Source organism: Manis pentadactyla, chromosome 16 (genome assembly GCF_030020395.1).
Source record: "Manis pentadactyla isolate mManPen7 chromosome 16, mManPen7.hap1, whole genome shotgun sequence".
Taxonomy (NCBI): Eukaryota; Metazoa; Chordata; class Mammalia; order Pholidota; family Manidae; genus Manis; species Manis pentadactyla.
Genome location: NC_080034.1, coordinates 38,038,966 through 38,056,614, shown reverse-complemented (window position 1 = coordinate 38,056,614; position 17,649 = coordinate 38,038,966). Strand labels below are relative to the sequence as shown.

General features: G+C 51.2%; 1 protein-coding gene across 1 annotated transcript; it reads left to right on the top strand.

The window, feature by feature from the left end:
- The first annotated feature begins 10,799 nt into the window (after positions 1-10,799).
- Positions 10,800-16,802, top strand: LOC130681249 (uncharacterized). Its single transcript, XM_057493871.1, has 3 exons — positions 10,800-10,933; positions 14,458-14,863; positions 15,012-16,802. The coding sequence occupies exons 1-3, from the start codon at positions 10,800-10,802 to the stop codon at positions 15,465-15,467; spliced, it is 996 nt and encodes a 331-aa protein (XP_057349854.1). The 3' UTR covers positions 15,468-16,802.
- The last annotated feature ends 847 nt before the right edge of the window (positions 16,803-17,649 follow it).

The following is a 17,649-nucleotide window of genomic DNA, read 5'->3' as shown; positions in this document are numbered from 1 at the left end:
ACTGCCTTTACCATATGTATCCTCAGTCTGAACTTAACTGTAGTGGTCTTCAACCATAGGCCCTACAGGATATCTATCCCAAAAATGTATTCAGGGATGGGATAAACATACACTGTATATTCCTTTTGGGGTAGATGTCCTATTCTCAACAGAATTTGCACTTGTTTCACTCTGATAGCCTTACCCACATACCATCTATAACAGTGGGGATCCCAGGAAACTTCTCAGGGTTGCCATAAATCATGAGCATTCAGCTCTTGTGTCTACAAAAGCCAGGACACATTGTACATTCACTGGGGACCAATGAAGTGATATTTCAAAATGTGGCCTTCGGTCCCCACCTTGTTCCCCAAGGTGAATGCCTTGACCTTCCCCTTAGTCAAACCATATAGCCTAATCATCTTCCTGTGCAGGTTCAGGCAAGGTTGGCTTACTCTGCAGCAGGAAGTCTTGCATGTGCACAGGCTGGGCTTGTGGCTCTGTCTCTGGCCTACACTTTTGGTCCTTAGCAGCTGAACCTGCTGCTCTAGCTTAATCATTTCTACAGCTATAGTAAGATTCTATTTGACTTCCCATCCAATTTCTCTGTCTGCTCCTACCCCTATTAAATCAGCCCACATCTGGGTCCTTGTGACCTTCACAGAGCCCTTTAGAACCTTGCTCTCAGGAGCAGACTGTACTTCCTTCTTCCTTCTGTACCCACATTGTTTATGCCTTCCCCATGTCTTCCACAGTATGGGTAACCACATTTATGGGATGCCCTAAGTGAAGAGAAAGAATGGCCACCAAGGGCCCAAAGGGAGATGAAGGAGCTGTTCGCAGCACCATATTCCTCATCCCTGCTATAAACAGCTCCTCATCTGAGTCATAATTTACTGTTACAAATGGCATTTTTCATACCTAACTCCTGTAACACCTGTTGGAGCTCAGTATACATCTACCATCTAGGTGGGGAAGATGGTAAGTCAACCTGATTGGACCATAGAGTGCAAAGTGTGGCCATTACCCACTCAAGAAGTAAATGATTCCCTGGTTTAGGGTGTGCATTTTGTAGTCCCTGCCTCGAGGCAGAATGAGTTATCAGAGAAGCCAGCTTTCCCGTCCCTAATCCAGACAGAATGTAATCCCATCCACCCCTAAATCCCAAAGGCACAGGAGCCAGGTTGATAAGGACCCTGAGGGTTTCTCCCAAAACTGGGAGCCCAAATATACCAGTTCCACCTGTGTATAGGGACAGAACATGGAGTACTCCATGACCTGAGGAGGAGCTGCCCCTCTCGTGGAGGTGCCTGTTGTTGCTGCATCTTTATTTTCTTGACTACAACCAGGTAGAATTTGAGTAGAAGAGGGGGTTGGTGTCTCTGGCACCACCTCTTCCCTCTTGTTCTCCCCTGGCTCCTTCACCATTTCTGGGGTTGATGGCAGCTTCCTTGTTCTGCAAAGCACCTCCTCTGCTACATCCATTACCTTCTCCACCATGCCTCACAGCAACACTATCTCAACCCTCAACGACTCTTTTACCTTCTTCTCAATACCTTGCAGTTGGAATTCTCATGCTGCCTCTTTTTGTGCTTCTCACAGGAGTATGTCCTTCTCCTTCACAGCCTTTGCTTCTTCCATAGTGCCTTGCAGCAGCACCATCTCATTCTGCAAAGCATCTTTTACCTCTTCCACAGTACCTTGCAGGTCACGTTCTCATGTTGCCTTTTCTCATGCTTCTTGCTAGGGCACATCCTTCTCCTTTATGGCCTTTACTCTTCCATGGTGCTTCACAGCAATGCCATTTAATTCTTCAACAAATATTTTACTTCCTCCACATCACCTCTCAGCCTGCATTCTTGTGCTATCTCTTCTTGTGTTACCATCACATCATTTACCATCTCCATAACACCTTGCAGCAATGCCATTTCAATCATCAGTGCTTTTTTTTCCTCCTTCATGATCTTTACCTCTTCTTGTGCTTCTCACAGGAGTACATTCTTCTCCTTTATGGCCCTTTTAACACTGTGTGGAATAGCCAGCCCATGGTTCCCACCACCTTCAGACACTCTGTTTCTTTAAGGAATTCCCTATTTTGCAGAGGACTTCATCTACTGCCTCAGGCATCACCTCCACCTCACCCCAGTCCTGGGGTAAGGCACAATCGTCTAGGAGGCAAGCCACATTGGACCACATGCCCACTGGGGAATACCCGAGTGTCTTCCCATCCACAGGGGCAGCCTGCTGTAGTACCCCTCCCATCAGGGCAGCTTATTCCTTTTTCTTTTAGGGCTGCAGTAAGTCTTGCCAACTATGCCAATTGTCTTGCCTGAGGGGGATTGCCCTGGGAAAGTTCACTCTGGATTCAATGAGACTGAATAACAACAAAGGAACTAGGAGTAAAGGGTTTGTACAAAGCTTTATTCTCACAGTGGCAGGTCAAGTGCTGGAATCACGTCTGTCTCTGGGGCATTCGCAATCCATCTCCATCTCTGCCTACAGCAGGACCCTGGGTGGAGCTGTGTATAGTAACACCAACAGTAATGGCTCATTGCCAACTGGTGTGTAAGCTTTAGCCTTCATGGTAGGCCAATTACATCATCAAGTAGTTTAGGATCAGGTGAGGATCCTGGCCTTAGGAACTTCCATTTTCCCTACATGGTTACAGTGATGATATAGCTAATGTCTACTGGGCATTTATTGGCAGCTGGACCATATTCTAGATGCTTTAGGTGCTTTAAGTAATTTAGTCTTCAACAATCTAAGGAAATTGTGGCACAGATTAGTTAAATGACATGCATGGCCAGCAAGTGGCAGAGGCATGACTTACCCTCTAAGCCACACCGCTTTTCAGAAGTGAGCTCTGGGAGACTGAAGCTATTGACTGGTTGCGTGGGAAGCCAAAGAGGTTATATTGGAGGATCATGAATCTCTCTTGCCCTGAGGATTCTCATTTGAACTTTTCCCAGGGCTTAAATGCTCAGTCTGCATTTAGGTTGGCAGAAAATGAAAAATCAGCCACTTGTCCAAAATTGAACAGCTATCCAGGGTGGAAGCGAAGGTGATTTTACCCCTTGCCACTCCACCATGGGGCTATTACCTACCTGTCTGGTCATATCTCCCATCACATCCTCTTTCTTTCTCCTGCCTTGCTGCCCTGCCCTTCCTACCACAAAACCCAATGGTCCAAACATTTTCTGAACTTCCTTACCCTACTCTTTTCTTATCACTTATCAGCATCTTTCAGGACAAAGCCCAAAAATCACCTCTTCTAGAAATCTCTCTCAAACATCCCTGGTTGGAACAACTCTGTCCCTGGCTCATGTACTGAGGTAGGATGTTCTTTCAGCATTGGCCATATATCACCATGCATTAGGTCACTTCTCAATGGACTGATCTCTCTGGTGTCATAACCACAGGGTAGCTCAGTGTGCAGCTGATCCCTGCCCACATAGGAAGCAGGACATCAGAGGGTCCTGAGGACATCTTTCTTTGCTGACTTGAAAAACTTAGGCTTGGAGATCCATATAAGTTCCGTATAAAAAGCAAGAAGATAAGATGAATGCATGACATATGAGGTTTTACTCTGAAACCTATTTTAAATTTTTTTATATTCTATAAAAATAGAATAGCTTTGGCATGGCAGATATCTGACATAAGTGAAGATGACCCCTACTTCTTTATTCCATTAAATTCTAATGAGTTCATTCATTCATCAGACATTACCTGATTCTAGTTTCTCAAAACCTATATAAGTTGTCAAATACTTATAACCATGAGGGAGGCAGTGTAGTGCAGGGGTTAACTGCACAGACTTAAACTGAACTAGCTGTGTATAAATCCCCCTCTACATTAGGCATTTCACTTTAGGTAAATAAGTCGCCTAAATTCTGTGTGTATCAGTTTTCCCATCTATAAAGTGGAGATGATAATAGTAGCACCAACCAAGTTTGTTGTGAGGATTACACCAGTTAATCTATATGATAGATGAAGCAGTTAGAATAGTGCCTACAGAAATGTTGACATTTAAATCATTATTGTCAGCACTGTTATAAAATGTGTTCTAGACCAAGAAGGAACCCCCTGACTGGAAAGATGAAGAGGTTCTTGCTAAGTCAAGGAGGGGATGAGCATACTGGGCAATAGGAACAGCACATACGAAAGGCTCAGAGGTGTATACCAGCATGGCCAGTGCAGGTAACCGGGGGGCTGGGACCTAATATGCAGTTTCAGGGAGGCTGAGGGGTGCAGGGACCATGCATGCTGTGCATAGATGGATGGCTGTGCCATGTCAGGAAGTTGGGCCTTCATTCTGATGGTAATGGTGAAGGGTTCTAAGTTACAGACAAGCTGTGTGTTTGAGGCAGATGGTCTGGCAGCAGAGTGAAGGATGCTATAAGCTGGGAGGTGGTTAGAGATGCCAAGGCGGTGGCAAGGAGCCCTGAAAGGAGACAGTGGATGGGAGGTATGGGACAATAATAACCAATAGGTTGGGGGACTGATTGGATGGGGTAGGAGAAGGCAGATCATGGGTGGCCCCCAAGTTTTTGCTCTGGCCCTCCATGTGGTGGGGATAACCTAAATAGGAAATTCAGCATTAGCGATGCACAGGTGGTGTTGTTTGTGATACTCCGGGGAGGGGTAGCAGAGGTGATGGCTTCACTGCAGAGCATGTCGTGCTTGTGCTCTGCTCCCAGAACTTGTTCTGCCTGCATGGTGTTCCCTGGGCCCCCACTTAGAGACACACACACACACACACACACACACACACACACACACACACACACACACACACCTCTCTTTCTCTGCTTTTACTGTGTCTTACTCATTTCTGCACCTCAGCTCCTCACCCACCCCAGCACCATGCTAGGCACACGCTGTCTGCTCCATTACCGCGACTGAATTGGATTTAATAGAATCCAAGCTTGCTCCCAGCCCAACCCTCTACATCTGGTACCTGTGTCACAGACACAACCACTTTACCTTGCCAGTCTCTAGATTATTGCTGTGCCACCCTGGAAGAGTCTGAAAGAAGCCCCCCTTTCACTTGAAGGGGCCAGCCGGCCAGGGACCCTGCTGTCAGCCCCAGAGCTGCCACATCAACCTTGTGACTGCTTTTCAAAGCCTTCCTACCTCCCCACAGGAACAGAACACGGCCTGAGACCTCTGAAGCAATGGGAAGAATGGATGGAACGGAGTGAAAAGTGTGAAAATGAAGGCAAAGGGAAGATCAGCCTCAGATCTATTGATCCCCCCAAAATGACAGCTCCTGAGAGACATTGTTCACAGAAGTAATGGAATCCCTACCACCACTACCCACCCCACCCCCCATTCCTGTCGCTACCCAAGCAAGGTGCTGCCTAGGAGTGAACCCACAGGGCTTTTTCTGTTTCCCGCAGGGCCATCAGTAAGGAAAATTAAAACCAAAGTCCCCAAGTTGGTGTAAATGCAGAGGCAACTGGAAGCCAACAGTGGAGCACTCTCCTCATCATTCCCACATTGGCAAGCACCTCAGCTCGCCATGTATGAGCTGGGCTCACCTGAGAGCTGAGGATGGAAAGGAGCCCCCCATCATGGGAGAGTGAGTATGGACATATGTGCACCCATGTGTGCATGCATGTGCGAGTGTGTGCACCCCAGGTGCACGGAGCACAACTATATGCCTGTGCATGCACTCCTGTGGCCCATCTGTGCACCCATGTCTATACATGAGTGTCCATGTATATGTTGCCCATGTGTATCTGTGTGTGCCCATGCGTATGTGCAATGAATGTGCATGTGTGGGCAATACCTGCCAGGGACAGGGGAGCAGAGGGAGGAGTGGGATACATTTTTGTAAAGTTTCTAGTCTGTGAGCTGGTAGGAGTGGGTTTGGGTGTGGCTGTGTGAGCAGGAACTGTGTTTGTTGTGAGGGAGGATTTCTGCCCAGGTGTTTGTGAGTGAGGGCGGGACACATTGGGCAGGGCAACCATCCTTCTGGCAGGGGCCCACCTTGTCCTTGTCATCCTTCCTGGGGGCAAGTCCCAGGGCAGTCACCTTTGCCAAAAGTGCCCTAGTTTGATCCCCAGGTTGGACTGGCATGCCCAGCAGGCACAGTCTCTTGGAGACCCAGAGGAAGGTTGAGCTCAGTTTCTGAAAGTTGAAAAGGACATGTGGAAGGGTGGGGGCAGAGGCAAGAATCCACTTCAACTCCTCCAGCAGTGGCTGATGACACAGCTACCTTCCCCACGGGAGGCCCTGCCCTCAGATGCAAGGCTCACAAAATGAGGGAGGCTCTGTCAGTTCTGGTAATGGAGACATGGCACCACTCAACAGATCCTCTAACACTGGGGCCTCTGGGGGTAGCATATGAATTAGGTCACGAATGACTGGAAGGATCTCAGAGGAAGCAAGGGGGGTGAAGGGGGCATTCCAGGTGGCAGAAACAACCTGAGCATTGGCACGAGGTGGGAAAATGCAGGGTATACCAGAGACAGTCAGACCTAAGGAGCCTTAACGCTCCTCTGGAGGCTGCCATCCTCACGAACAAGTGAGAAAACCAAGACCCAGAGAGAGGAAGTGCTTCTAAGACCTAGAAGCAGAAATGAGGTCTCCTGACTTCCAGGTCAGTGTTTCTGCTACCCCAGAAAGCCTGCGAGGGAGAAACAAGGGCTTTGTGCTGCTGATTCTGCTTCCTTTGTTTTCTCATCCCCAGCAGGGAGGGCTGAGTCAAGGGTCCCTGTTCTTTGCCTCTCTCTGCCAGCAGCTTGCTGTGTGATACTGAACAAGTCACTTTACCTCTCTGAGCCTCTCATCTCTGATTTGAAGGGAGCATAAGGTCTTACCTTACTTGGGAATGCTACCTTTGGCTCTCTAGCAAGCTAAAATTTGTCTCAGTCATCCCACTGTTATCCCCAGCACCTAGCAGAAGGACAGCACAAGGCAGGTGCTCAAGTACGTGTTGCCAAGGAAGCGAAGCAAAGGATAGAAGAAATGAGGAGCTCCATGGCTCTTCTTGTACTGCTCTACTTTGAGATCCTCAGCCTTTCCCCTCCCCAGGCAGGACATAGGATGAAGGAGGCCCAGAATCATAAAGACCTTGAAAGAGGTGGCAGGAAGGATAAATACCCAGCTGAGCAGAGGCCCTGACTTCCCCATGTCCCCTGGCAGATGCCCTGGGAAGTGCCCTTTCTGGAAGCCATGGCCTTGCTGGAAACTGCTGCAGTGAGGGGGCCGGGGAGGCAGGACCTCTAGCAGAACCTGGGGTGGCTGGGCCCAGGCGGGCTGCTGCATCTCTCCTGCTCTCCCCCTCTCTACCGCTCTGCTCCAGCAAGGGTCCCCAGCCCTCGTGTCCCAAGGCCTTCTGTCCCAATCCTGGGAGGTTGGGTTGGCTTTGGAGCCTCCTGTTTCCCATGGACTGATTCCTTAGCTTTTTTCAAATTCGAATAACCCTCCTTTTCTGAGGCCCCCTTTCACATTAAAAATTTTATTGCCCATTCCCTCTTCTACGATAGCAGCTGTATTTCTTTCAACCTTGTAAAACAGACCCAAACACAAGCACACACATGCACAAAATGGTGATAGAAATCAGATCGTGGTTGTCTCTGGGGTGGGGTCTGACTGGGAGGGGGTACGGGGAACTTAGGGGTACTGAAAGTGTTCCAAATCTTGATCTAGGTGATGGTTACACGGGTATGTACATTTGTCAAAATTCATCAAGCTGTACACTTAAGATTTGTGCGTTATACTCTATGTAGATTATACCTCCATAAAACGTGCTGCTAGCATCTAAAAGACACAGAGAAATACATAGGACAGACACGCTCAGTTTAATGAATTACACAAAGCAGGCGCCCGAGTAAACACCATTCAGAATGTCTGGTGCCCCCATGCAGTCCGCAGAGCTGGCTGTAGCAGAGTGGCTCCCCTTGGAACCCCAGCACCCATAGACTAGGCAGCTCAACTCCAGACAGCATGGCTTCCTGCTCCCCAGACGTATGGGGACCCAGAGACAAGGGACAGGGTAGAGCCCGGGGCCTTTGGAACCTAGGCTTTCCCATCAGTGCGACCCTAAAGCTTGACTGTAACTCCTGTTCTGGTGAGTTAAAGGAACAGAAAACACACCCATTTCCTCTTTCTGGGAGGGGGGTTTCCGTACTGGCCTCCCCAGGCCAAGTCTTGGCTGAGGGATGGGGGGTGTCCCCAGTGAAAGTCAAGGAGAAATGTGCCTTCCCTGTATACCTGCTAAAAATAACCCCAGGCAGCACTGCTGCCACTGAGCAGTAGGAAGGACAGAGTCGTGTTTTGCTTTAAACCTAGAAGCCACTCCGCAGTTGAGGGCAAGGGAGGGGTGGGAGAGGGAGGCTAGGGATCTGAGAACCCTGGCAGTGCTCTCCCCCTCCACCCCCAGCTGCAGCTGGTCCTCTCAGGGGTGCCTGGGAGGGGTGTGTGTGTGTGTGTGTGGTGACAGGGCCTCCCAGCAGAACAGGAAGCCAGTGAAGGTTGGGGAGGGGTGGGGAGGGGTCTCTGTCCTGCTAGCTGGAGTGTGCAGGCTAGAGGGACAGGAGTCATGTACTCCATGGGGTCCCCACCTCTTGTGAGAAGGGCTCTGTCCCAGCAGCCCTTGCCAGGCTCCCTCCGCAGCACCTGCCTTCCTGCAGCGTGGCCGCCTGCCCCTCAGGGGCTCCTGGCACCCACAGGGCTGAGGATTGTCACCTCACAGTCCCTGTCTCTGTCCAGCTTCCACTCTACCCAGAGAGATAAGGAGGTCCTCAAGGGCAGGTGGGGTCCAGCAGTGAGGAATTTCCCTGGAAACGGGAAGTTCAAGATGTGTCAGTGTGGGATCCCAGCTTGAGGAGGAGAGGCTGAGTGAAGGGAAGAGGCCCTCCTAGCCACCGGCTCCTGCCCTCCCTCTTCCCACAGCCCCCCTGCCTGTCTCATGCATCAGAGGCCTCACGCGGGGGCAGGAAAATTCTGCAGTAGACCTCAGTTTTCTAAGTTAACAATAAAGAAAAACTACCATGAATTGAATCTGTTACATGTACTGACCTTATATAGATTATCTCATTTAATCCTATCAGCAAGCCTATGATACTGGAATCATTACTTTCCATGTATTTACAGATGATGAAAATGGGGTTTATAGTGATGAAGTGTTCATCCTAGGATCCCACTGGTAACCCACATATATGACAGAGACAGGGCTAGAAGTCATGATTTGGGATACAGAGAATGTCCAGGTTGAATGTCCAGGGCACAATGAATCTTGGAAATTGGACCTTCCTAAATAATTAGGACACAGGCTTGCTGTACTTGATATTTTGGTAGAAAAAAGAGCAGTGGCTTTAGAACCAAAATTTATACTGTCAGTTATGATTTTGGCCAAGGAACTTAACCATTCTGAGCCTCAGTTTCCATCTCTACAAAATGGGTACAATAATCCTTACATAGAATTGCTGGGGAGTAATGAGTTTGAACTCAGCATTTTTTCTGAACTTGGAAAACACCAAACTTCTTCCTGCCTCAGGACCTTGCATATGTTATGTCCTATGCCCAGGACCCTAAGCCCCTAGATGTTCACATACTGGTTAAGTCTCAGCTCAAATGTAACTTTCCTTAAAGCAGCCTTCCCTGACTACCAGCCCACCCCATTACTCTGAACTGCATGGCTTTGTTTTATTTTCTTTGCACTTAGCAAGACTGAGATAATCTTGCTAATTTACTTGTTTTGTTTGTTTGTTTATGGTCTGTCCTCCCACCCTAACTGCCAAGGAAGTAAGTTTCTTGAGAGCTGGGACCTCCGTGGGGCTCAAGGGGCCCATACCTAGCACTCAGAGCAGTACCTGCCAAACATCAGAGCTTGCTAAACATTCATGAATGAATGGTTGTGCTTTGGAAACAGCATTATATTCCAGTGTCTGACTCTTCCACAGACCTTGCTGAGACAAAGGGCAGTAAATGTAGGCTCACAGGGGCTTGAGACGTGCTATGGGACTGGTCCAGGCCCAGCCCTGAAGCTCCCAGGCTTCAGGGAGCTATGAGGTTGATTGGGATTCCAGCTGCTCCAGGATAAAGGTCAACCTTTTGCTGGAACATGAAGCTCTGCACCACCTGAGCCTGCCTGCCTCTGGCCTCATCTCAGAGTTCCCCAGCCTGTGCTCCATGTCCAGGTCAGACCAAACAACTCAAAGTGCCCGCCAGAGAACACAAGGCCACTTCCCACCTGGGTGCCTTTCTACACAGTGTCCCTCCCACCTGGGTGCCTTGCACTCTTGCTCTGCCTGGCGAGCTCCTCTAAGACTTGAAGACTGGCCTCCTCAGGGGAGCCCTCCCTGTCCTCTCCTGCCACACCCACTCCCCAACTTCCCAGGGCATTATAATGACCGGGTTTTGTGCCTCTTCCCAAATAGCCCAGAGATCTCTTGAGGGCAACGACTAACTTTTGTGCCCCCAGGTTAAGCATAATGTCCGGTACACACAGGAGGTGCTTAACAGATGTTCCAGCACAGCCTTTGCATTTTGGGCCCCCAGGCACTAATTCCTGGGGCAAACATGCCCACCGAATGCATAGATCTGAGCAATCTGATGCTGGCAGAAGTTGGAGCAGGCATCAGGGTAGGAATGGAGGATCCTTCCATGGAAACAAGACTGTGTCAGGGGGAAGAAAGCAGAGGGGACCCTGAGAAATTTTCCAGGAGATTGGACATACAAAAAGCAAAAATAAGAAGCAAACACAGATGGATGGAGGCATATAAACAGGACTCTCAGTGAGTGATGAGAGAGAACAAGAGAAGGAAGGATAAAAGAGGAAGAACTGGGCTCAGAGGGGACAGAACGTGCCCATGAGAGCCACAGAGGACAGGAAGCCAGAGGCCAGGCCAGGCCGAGTCACTACAGGATGTCTGGTGCCCTTGCTTCAGCTCTTGGGGGCAGATAAGGCTGGCATGGGTAGTGTGGTGCTGTGGTCCCTCCCTAGGTGAGAAGGCTGGGTGGAAGGCCATATGTCATAGGAGGTTTGGGGACATCTCAGGAAGCTCTTCTCTTAGCTCAGGAGTGGCCCTGTGTTTTGAACCAAAGTACCCCAGATACCACAGTCACAAACCTACTTTCTTGCTCTTGGGTGAGCAGCTGGCTGTGCTTAGCTTGGTTTTCCCAACAGGAAAGCAGGTACTATTCTCCTTACTTCAGAGGAACATTTAAAGTCATGCTGAGTTGGGACATGAGAGTAAAGTGTACACAGCCTGCTACAAATGTCAGGGACGGACATATCCTGGTGGTGATTTCTCCCAAAGTCCTGCTGTGAATGCACCCTAAGAGAGGCCATGCAACCATGTCACCGAGGGCCACAGATAGACCTGAGTTCAGAGCCTGAGACCCTCATTTTTTAATCCCAATGCCAGATTCATATAATGAGGCAAAATTTTTCCCGGGTGAGAAGATGAGCAGCAGTTAGCACACCGGCTGGCCGAGGGACAGATAGCCCAGCAAGCCTCGCTCCACCTCCCCTCCTCCAACTCCACCATTGAGTGTCTGTCCTGAGGGGCCTCCACACTTCAGTCTGTCAAATGGGCTGAAAATGGCTTTCTGGCTGTCACATTATATGGCAAGGTGTGCATGGGCTCCAAAGTGGCAGAGTTCCTGGAATCATTTGAAAGGAGAAGGGAATGAGTCTGAGGCTTGAGAAATGCAGGATTTACTATTTAGGTATATGACTAGCAGACCATTTAAAAGTGCTGGCTTTGCCATCAGACAGACATAAATGTGAATCCCCACTCTGAGCCTTAGTTTCCTCAACTAGCACAGGGGGCTAACAATAGCACCCACCTCCCAGAGATGTTGCAAAGAGTGAATGAGCCCATGTATAGAAATCCTGAGCTAACTCTTGATCCCTAGTAGGCAATCAATATTAGCTATTCTTATGAATAATAATATCACATGCTTCTGGGAGAGGAAGGCCAGATCATAATCGTATTGATCTTTGAATATTGAAGCTACTTTCACAAGATTAAACTGGTCTCAACTCAGGAAATCATTAAGTCACCAAATGTCAAATTCCACTTTGCAGCTACTGTTTGGAACATAGGAGTCCTACAGTAAGAGGCATCCGATTCCCCCCAAGTCCCCACCTTTACCATGTTCTCTGTGACTGATGGGGAGGATCATGGATTAACAGGTCTACCAAGCTTTGGTGTAGGACTTAAATAAAGCCTTCAGCTCACTTGCCTAGCTGGGCTCTAGAATAATCCTGAAGTGCTTGGGAAAAGAAGGGTGACAAGGAGTACGGGATCCACCTCAAAGTCCCAGAGAACCTTCAGACCCAACTTGGAGAGTCCATGGACTTGGAGGCTGTTTCAGGGCTGGGTGATGGGAGAGAGAAGGGGGACTGGGGGCTTTAACCTTCTGGAGTCCAACTTCTCTCCTGCAGGGTCTCTCTGAACTCCACCTCACCCCTACCTCCCACAAGAGTTTAGAACCTAAAGACTGACCCATGGCAGGGTGGGGGGGCCCAGGTGGGAGGGGGGTAGATGAGATGAGAGCAGGGGCGAGTGACAGCAGGAGGGGACGGCTGAAGAAGGAAGTATAAATATAAAGTAGCCAGTGTAGGACTGGACAGAGGCCATATGAAACACACGGTACATTCCGGCCCTAGCGTAACAAACTGTACCAGTCTTTTTGAGAGCTGGGAGCCCTGAGGAGGGGAGGGAAGAGAGCAGAGGTTCCTTCGAGCTTGGCCCTGCCTCCTCCTCCCCCACTTCTCCCACAGCTCAGGCAGGCACCACAGGGAAAGTCCCGATGTTCCTTTTGCAACCACAGGAAACCTACTATCCCTGCTCACACCCTGTACCCAGTGTTCCTTTTAGCAGCTCCAGACTGGGAGGGAGCGAAGAGGGGGAAAGGGGGTTACAGGCAGCCACAGCAGCCCAGGTAACATCAGGGGAGGTGGCAAGCATCATTTAGACACTGACGCAGAGTCACAGCCTGTAAGCACTGCAAAGGAGGTACAGATGGCGGTGAGGTGTAGGGAAGGAAGTGCCTTGCCCAAGGTCACACAGCCAGTTGTTCACCAGGGTGGGACCAAAGTGCATCCAGAGCCGGGCAGTGCTGGGCAGCTCTCTTGGGTGTAGTGTGTAGGTGGGGCAGGCCAGGGAACAGGCAGTGCCCAGGGACTGAGGGTGGGGAGCCCAGATCCAAGGCTGCCTCTATGCTCTGGGTAGGTCTGGGCAGGTCTGGCTTGGGCACTGTCCCCTCCACTGCCCCCAAATCTAGCCCACTCCATTAAATATTGGAGATCATGCATGTAAAGTGCCTAGCTTGGAGGCTGCTTTGTGGTGATGTCAACCAGAATGAGTCACCTCCACGCATCCTCTCTCCTCCTCCATGCGCAACTGAAGGCCTGGAACCTCCTGGGATCTTTCACCCATATCATTGAGTCCTTCCTACTGAGTCTTTATAGCTTACACATTTGGTACTCACCACCTGTTGGCTTGGGTTATTATTTAACCTCAGACACTGTGTGTTTGTCTCTTCAACTAGTCTGCAAACTGCCCAAGGGCAGGAAATCATTTCAATACACCCAACATTTATTGACCATCCATTCCAGTGCTAAGCTGGGTCTGTGGGGGGTGAGCTCAAGTGATGGGGAGTAGGCCTCGGACACACAGATTTTGTTCTGCCTCAAGGACTTTCTAATCTGGCTAGAAGAGCAGGATTAGTAAACAGCTCGCTAGAATATGGGACCCTCAGCCCGGCCGGGTCACCAGCCATAGAGCTCCCAGACTCATCCGTCCCTCGCCCCACTCTCCACCCTGCTATCCCCTCCCACAGCCACACGCTGTGTGGTGAGAAAGGTACAGACTGAATGTGCTGGGCATTCAGAGGGGAAAGAAATCAGATCTGGCTGGCTTTTTGAGCTGGAGCTTGAGAGATGGGTAGGCACGGAGGCCAGGCAGTCCTACCTAGTATGAGCAATAGCACAGCAAACTGTGGGAGCTGCGAGGAGGGAGGAGAAAGGACTTCAGGAACTGTGTCTTAAGCTTTCTAAGGACACCCTTAGCAGGACCCAACAGAGCCTTCCGTCTGGTAGTTGGCTCCGTTTTTAAGTCCTTTGTACCCTTCTTGGTCTGGAGCCGTGAAACCTTCAGGAACAGCACTCAGTGACGTCTTTTGGCGGAAGGATGGGTAAGGGGAAAATGTGGCTCTGAATAAATTGTGGTTTGGGGCTGACAAAGGGATGAGTTTGGGGTCGTCTTCCTCCACCCTGCTATCCACTCCCACCCACTAGTGTCCCGGCTCTTCCTACTCCTGGCGTCCTGCCAGGGGATTCCCAAGCTACCCAAAGGGCTGGGCTCGGTTTGCCAGCTCCTGGGAATCCCTGGAGTCTCCAGGATTGTGTGAAGTAAGCATGAGGAAGGGGATCGGAGGATCCGGGAGGCTCCTGGGGGGTATCGCTGGAATTGGCCCCCTCTAACGGGCTTCCGTTGTCACGTGACCGCATCCCAGGTGTCCCAAGTCTGGGGCTGGCGCGCCCCCAGATGTGCTTCTCCAGACTGGACTGAGCGCCGGTGGGGCTGGAACGGCTGCCTGTCCCTCGCGGAGCCACCAGCACCTGCTCCCCGAACTGTGCTATTCCAGGCCCACACACGCGTGGGGGTCCAAGCCAGGGCTCGGGCGGGGGACGGATGGGTCTGGGAGCTCTACGGCTGGTGACCCGGCGGGGCTGAGGGGCTCCCGGCCGGGGCGTGTGTCCCCGAGGGTGCACAGCCCCGCCCCCGGCGGTCCCTGGGGCCTGCGTCTGGCTCCCGCCACGGCGCACACTCGGAGGGCTGCGGCGGCCGGGAGGTTGCGGCGGAGGGGAGGCTGCGCGCCGAGCGCAAGCCGCGAGCACAAACAGGGCGAGGAGGCTGGGGTGAGCGCCTGGGCCCAGTGCCAGCGCGCCGGGGCTGGAACACAATGTCCCGAGCGAGCGGGCGGGCGGCGAGCGGGGAGCGAGAACAGCCTGACTCAGCAGCCGGGTAAGTGGGTGTGCTCGCTCACCAGATCAACTGCTCTTGCAGCCTGCGGTCAACGAGGACCCGACTCTCCGAGGCTCCTGGGGCGGGAGCGGCGAGCGCACCGCCAGCTCCTCGGCGCCCCCCACGCCCACCCCGCCCCAGCCCCGCCGGGACCTCCACGTAGCGGGGTTGCGCATCCCTCTGCCTTCTCGCCCCTGTATTGAAGCTTCTCACAACCCCCAGCCACAGCAGAGCCAGCTGTGCGCACCTGGGAGAGGCATTCTCCTCACCCTACGTGCAGGTGTGGCCAGGCAACAGCTGCTGTGTACGCGTCCATTTCCCCCAACTCCCACCTCGCTGGGAAGCCTCTGGAGGTCTTGGTGGGGGTGTAACTCTTACTTGCAGGTGGAGGTGGACATTTGTTCTAGGGTGTTGGGGAGCAGAGGAAGGGGATGCTGGGAGAAGTGGGTTATAGGGCAAAAAGCGCCCCCTCTGCGTCCTCAGATGACCCAGAGTTGAGTCTCTTCCTGTCCCCGCCCCTCAAAGCCACCAGGCCCCCAAAGATTTCCTCAGAGGGTGGGAGAAGCAGGTGGGGAGGCACTCTGAAGCCTGAGACCCTGCTTTTTCTGTCTTACAAACCCTCCCACCCAAAGCCCCAACAAAGACCCACAGCCACCGGCCACAAAGCTTCTCCTTCCTCCTCTGCGCCTGCCATCCCCTGTGGTCTGGTGGGGCCATTGGGAGGATGACCGTCCAGGGGCGGGAGCTCAGATGGCAGTCCGCAGCAGGATTCTTCCTGGGGGGTGAGGGCCTCTTGGGGTGTCTGCAAGGTGCCCCAGGGGACACGCTGTGCCTGGAGTGTGCCAGGGCCGGCAGGGAGGGGCTCCGTCCTTTACTGAGTTCCAGGAAAGGCCTTGGCAGTCAGCAAAGCCCTGGGCTCCAGGGCCATTGAGGGTGGGGCTGGGGGAGGGACCCCAGGCTGCTGAAGGGCCTCACCTGGGCCTCAGGCCCCTGGGCCATCTGATGGCATCTCTGGCACCCTCTGTGGCCAAAGGTGAAGAGATGGATGCCAGTGCAGGCCTGGGCCATGGACCACCTTCCCCCACATACAGGCATACTTCCCACACATGTGCTCACCCAGCCAATGCTCAGTGAATTTCCCAGTCAGGAGGCACCTTCACTGTCATCAACTTCAACCTTCTACCTGATGTATGAAAGCTATCCATGATTTCCCAGGTCAGTGATGTTCCAAAGCCGTCTGCACACCTGCTGTGACAGGGACAGTCTCACCAGGCAGCTCCCTGCCCTTCTGGACTTCCCTATCTCCAAGTCCAGTCACCTACAGGATACCTGGTCTGCAAGTGACAGAGCACATGGTCTAGAAGTGACTGAACTCATCCTCATGTCCCTCACACCAGCTCCTCCCCACTGCCCACCGTGACCCTCCATCCTCCAAACTCACCATGAAGGTGGGTTAATTTTTAACTGTTTTCTCTCTTTCACCATTCTAGGGCAGATCTATTACCAAATTCTTCCCTATGTTGCTTTTATTACAAGATGAATATATTGTTTGCTATTTTGCTCATCAATTCCTTCCTCTCCAATCCCATAGATCCAACCTTTGGACCAAATTCCCACAGCTGTTGCCACATTGTCCTTTCTGACCCAGGTTTTTCCTTCCTACTACATACTTGGCTGGAATAATCTTTCTTAAACACTTTATTGTGTATGGCATCAACTTCAGACTCCTCCACAAGTACACTGGGTATGCCAGCTGCTGACCTGTGTATTCCACATGAGGGAACCCGGTTCATTCATGGTGTGCCCAGAACACAGAGTGCACAGGGCCTGGTGCGTAGCTCCTTAAGTGACATTTGGTTGTGCTCCTTGTTCATCCCTCCACTTCTCTCTCCTGACTTGGTCTCCCATTCCACCAAGCCTATTGGCTTCCTGATGCTTGCCCCGGCCCTTTTGTTTTGAGGGCCTCTCTTTTTCATTTTCCATAATCTTCAAAGAGGGGTATTCATCTAGTATTTTCAACCACATAGATCATAAACTCCTTCATGGCAGGGACAGTGTTTTTATTCATTCACTTAATATCTGTTTATTTTGAGAAGGAAGCATGAGATTGAGCACTTGGATATGGAGGCCACATAGACTGGGTCTGGATTCTGGTTCCAAAACTTAGCTGTTTGGCCTTGGGCAACTCTCTTAACTGCTCTGAGCCAGTTTCTTCACCTGTAAAAGGCACTAATGATACTTATTTTGCAGAATGAAGGGCAAAGATTACAGAGAATACAAAGTGCCAAGAAAGTGCCTGTTACATAGTGAGGAGACAATAGCTTGTCTTCCTTCCTTGCCAGGATGGATACTTCCCTGAATTAGGGTACAAGGTTCCTTAACTACTCCTTACTGGGTCACTTTTAAGCATGAAAAGGGACACTATCAATAATTACACCGGTTTCACAGACGTAACCCGGGATACATGGCCACCCTACTCTAAGTCACAATTAACCCGTGAGGACAGGGTTCGGATCGTGCGCCGCCCTAATCGAGTGCCTAAGCATGGCACCAAACATAGTTCAAGTTCAATGAACATTTGTTGAATGAAGAAGTGAAGAAGCGAAGATTGAAAAAGCCCGCCTCCTTTCCCACCCCCACCCCCACCCCCACCCCAAGTCCCAAGGCCTCGGATAGCCGC

Coding starts and splice junctions, on each gene's coding strand:
- LOC130681249 (XM_057493871.1), top strand. CDS start 10,800: ATGAGAGCCACAGAGGACAGGAAGCCAGAGGCCAGGCCAGGCCGAGTC. Junction 10,934..14,457: donor GTGCTGTGGTCCCTCCCTAG/GTGAGAAGGCTG, acceptor ACCGCATCCCAG/GTGTCCCAAGTCTGGGGCTG. Junction 14,864..15,011: donor AACAGGGCGAGGAGGCTGGG/GTGAGCGCCTGG, acceptor CTGCTCTTGCAG/CCTGCGGTCAACGAGGACCC.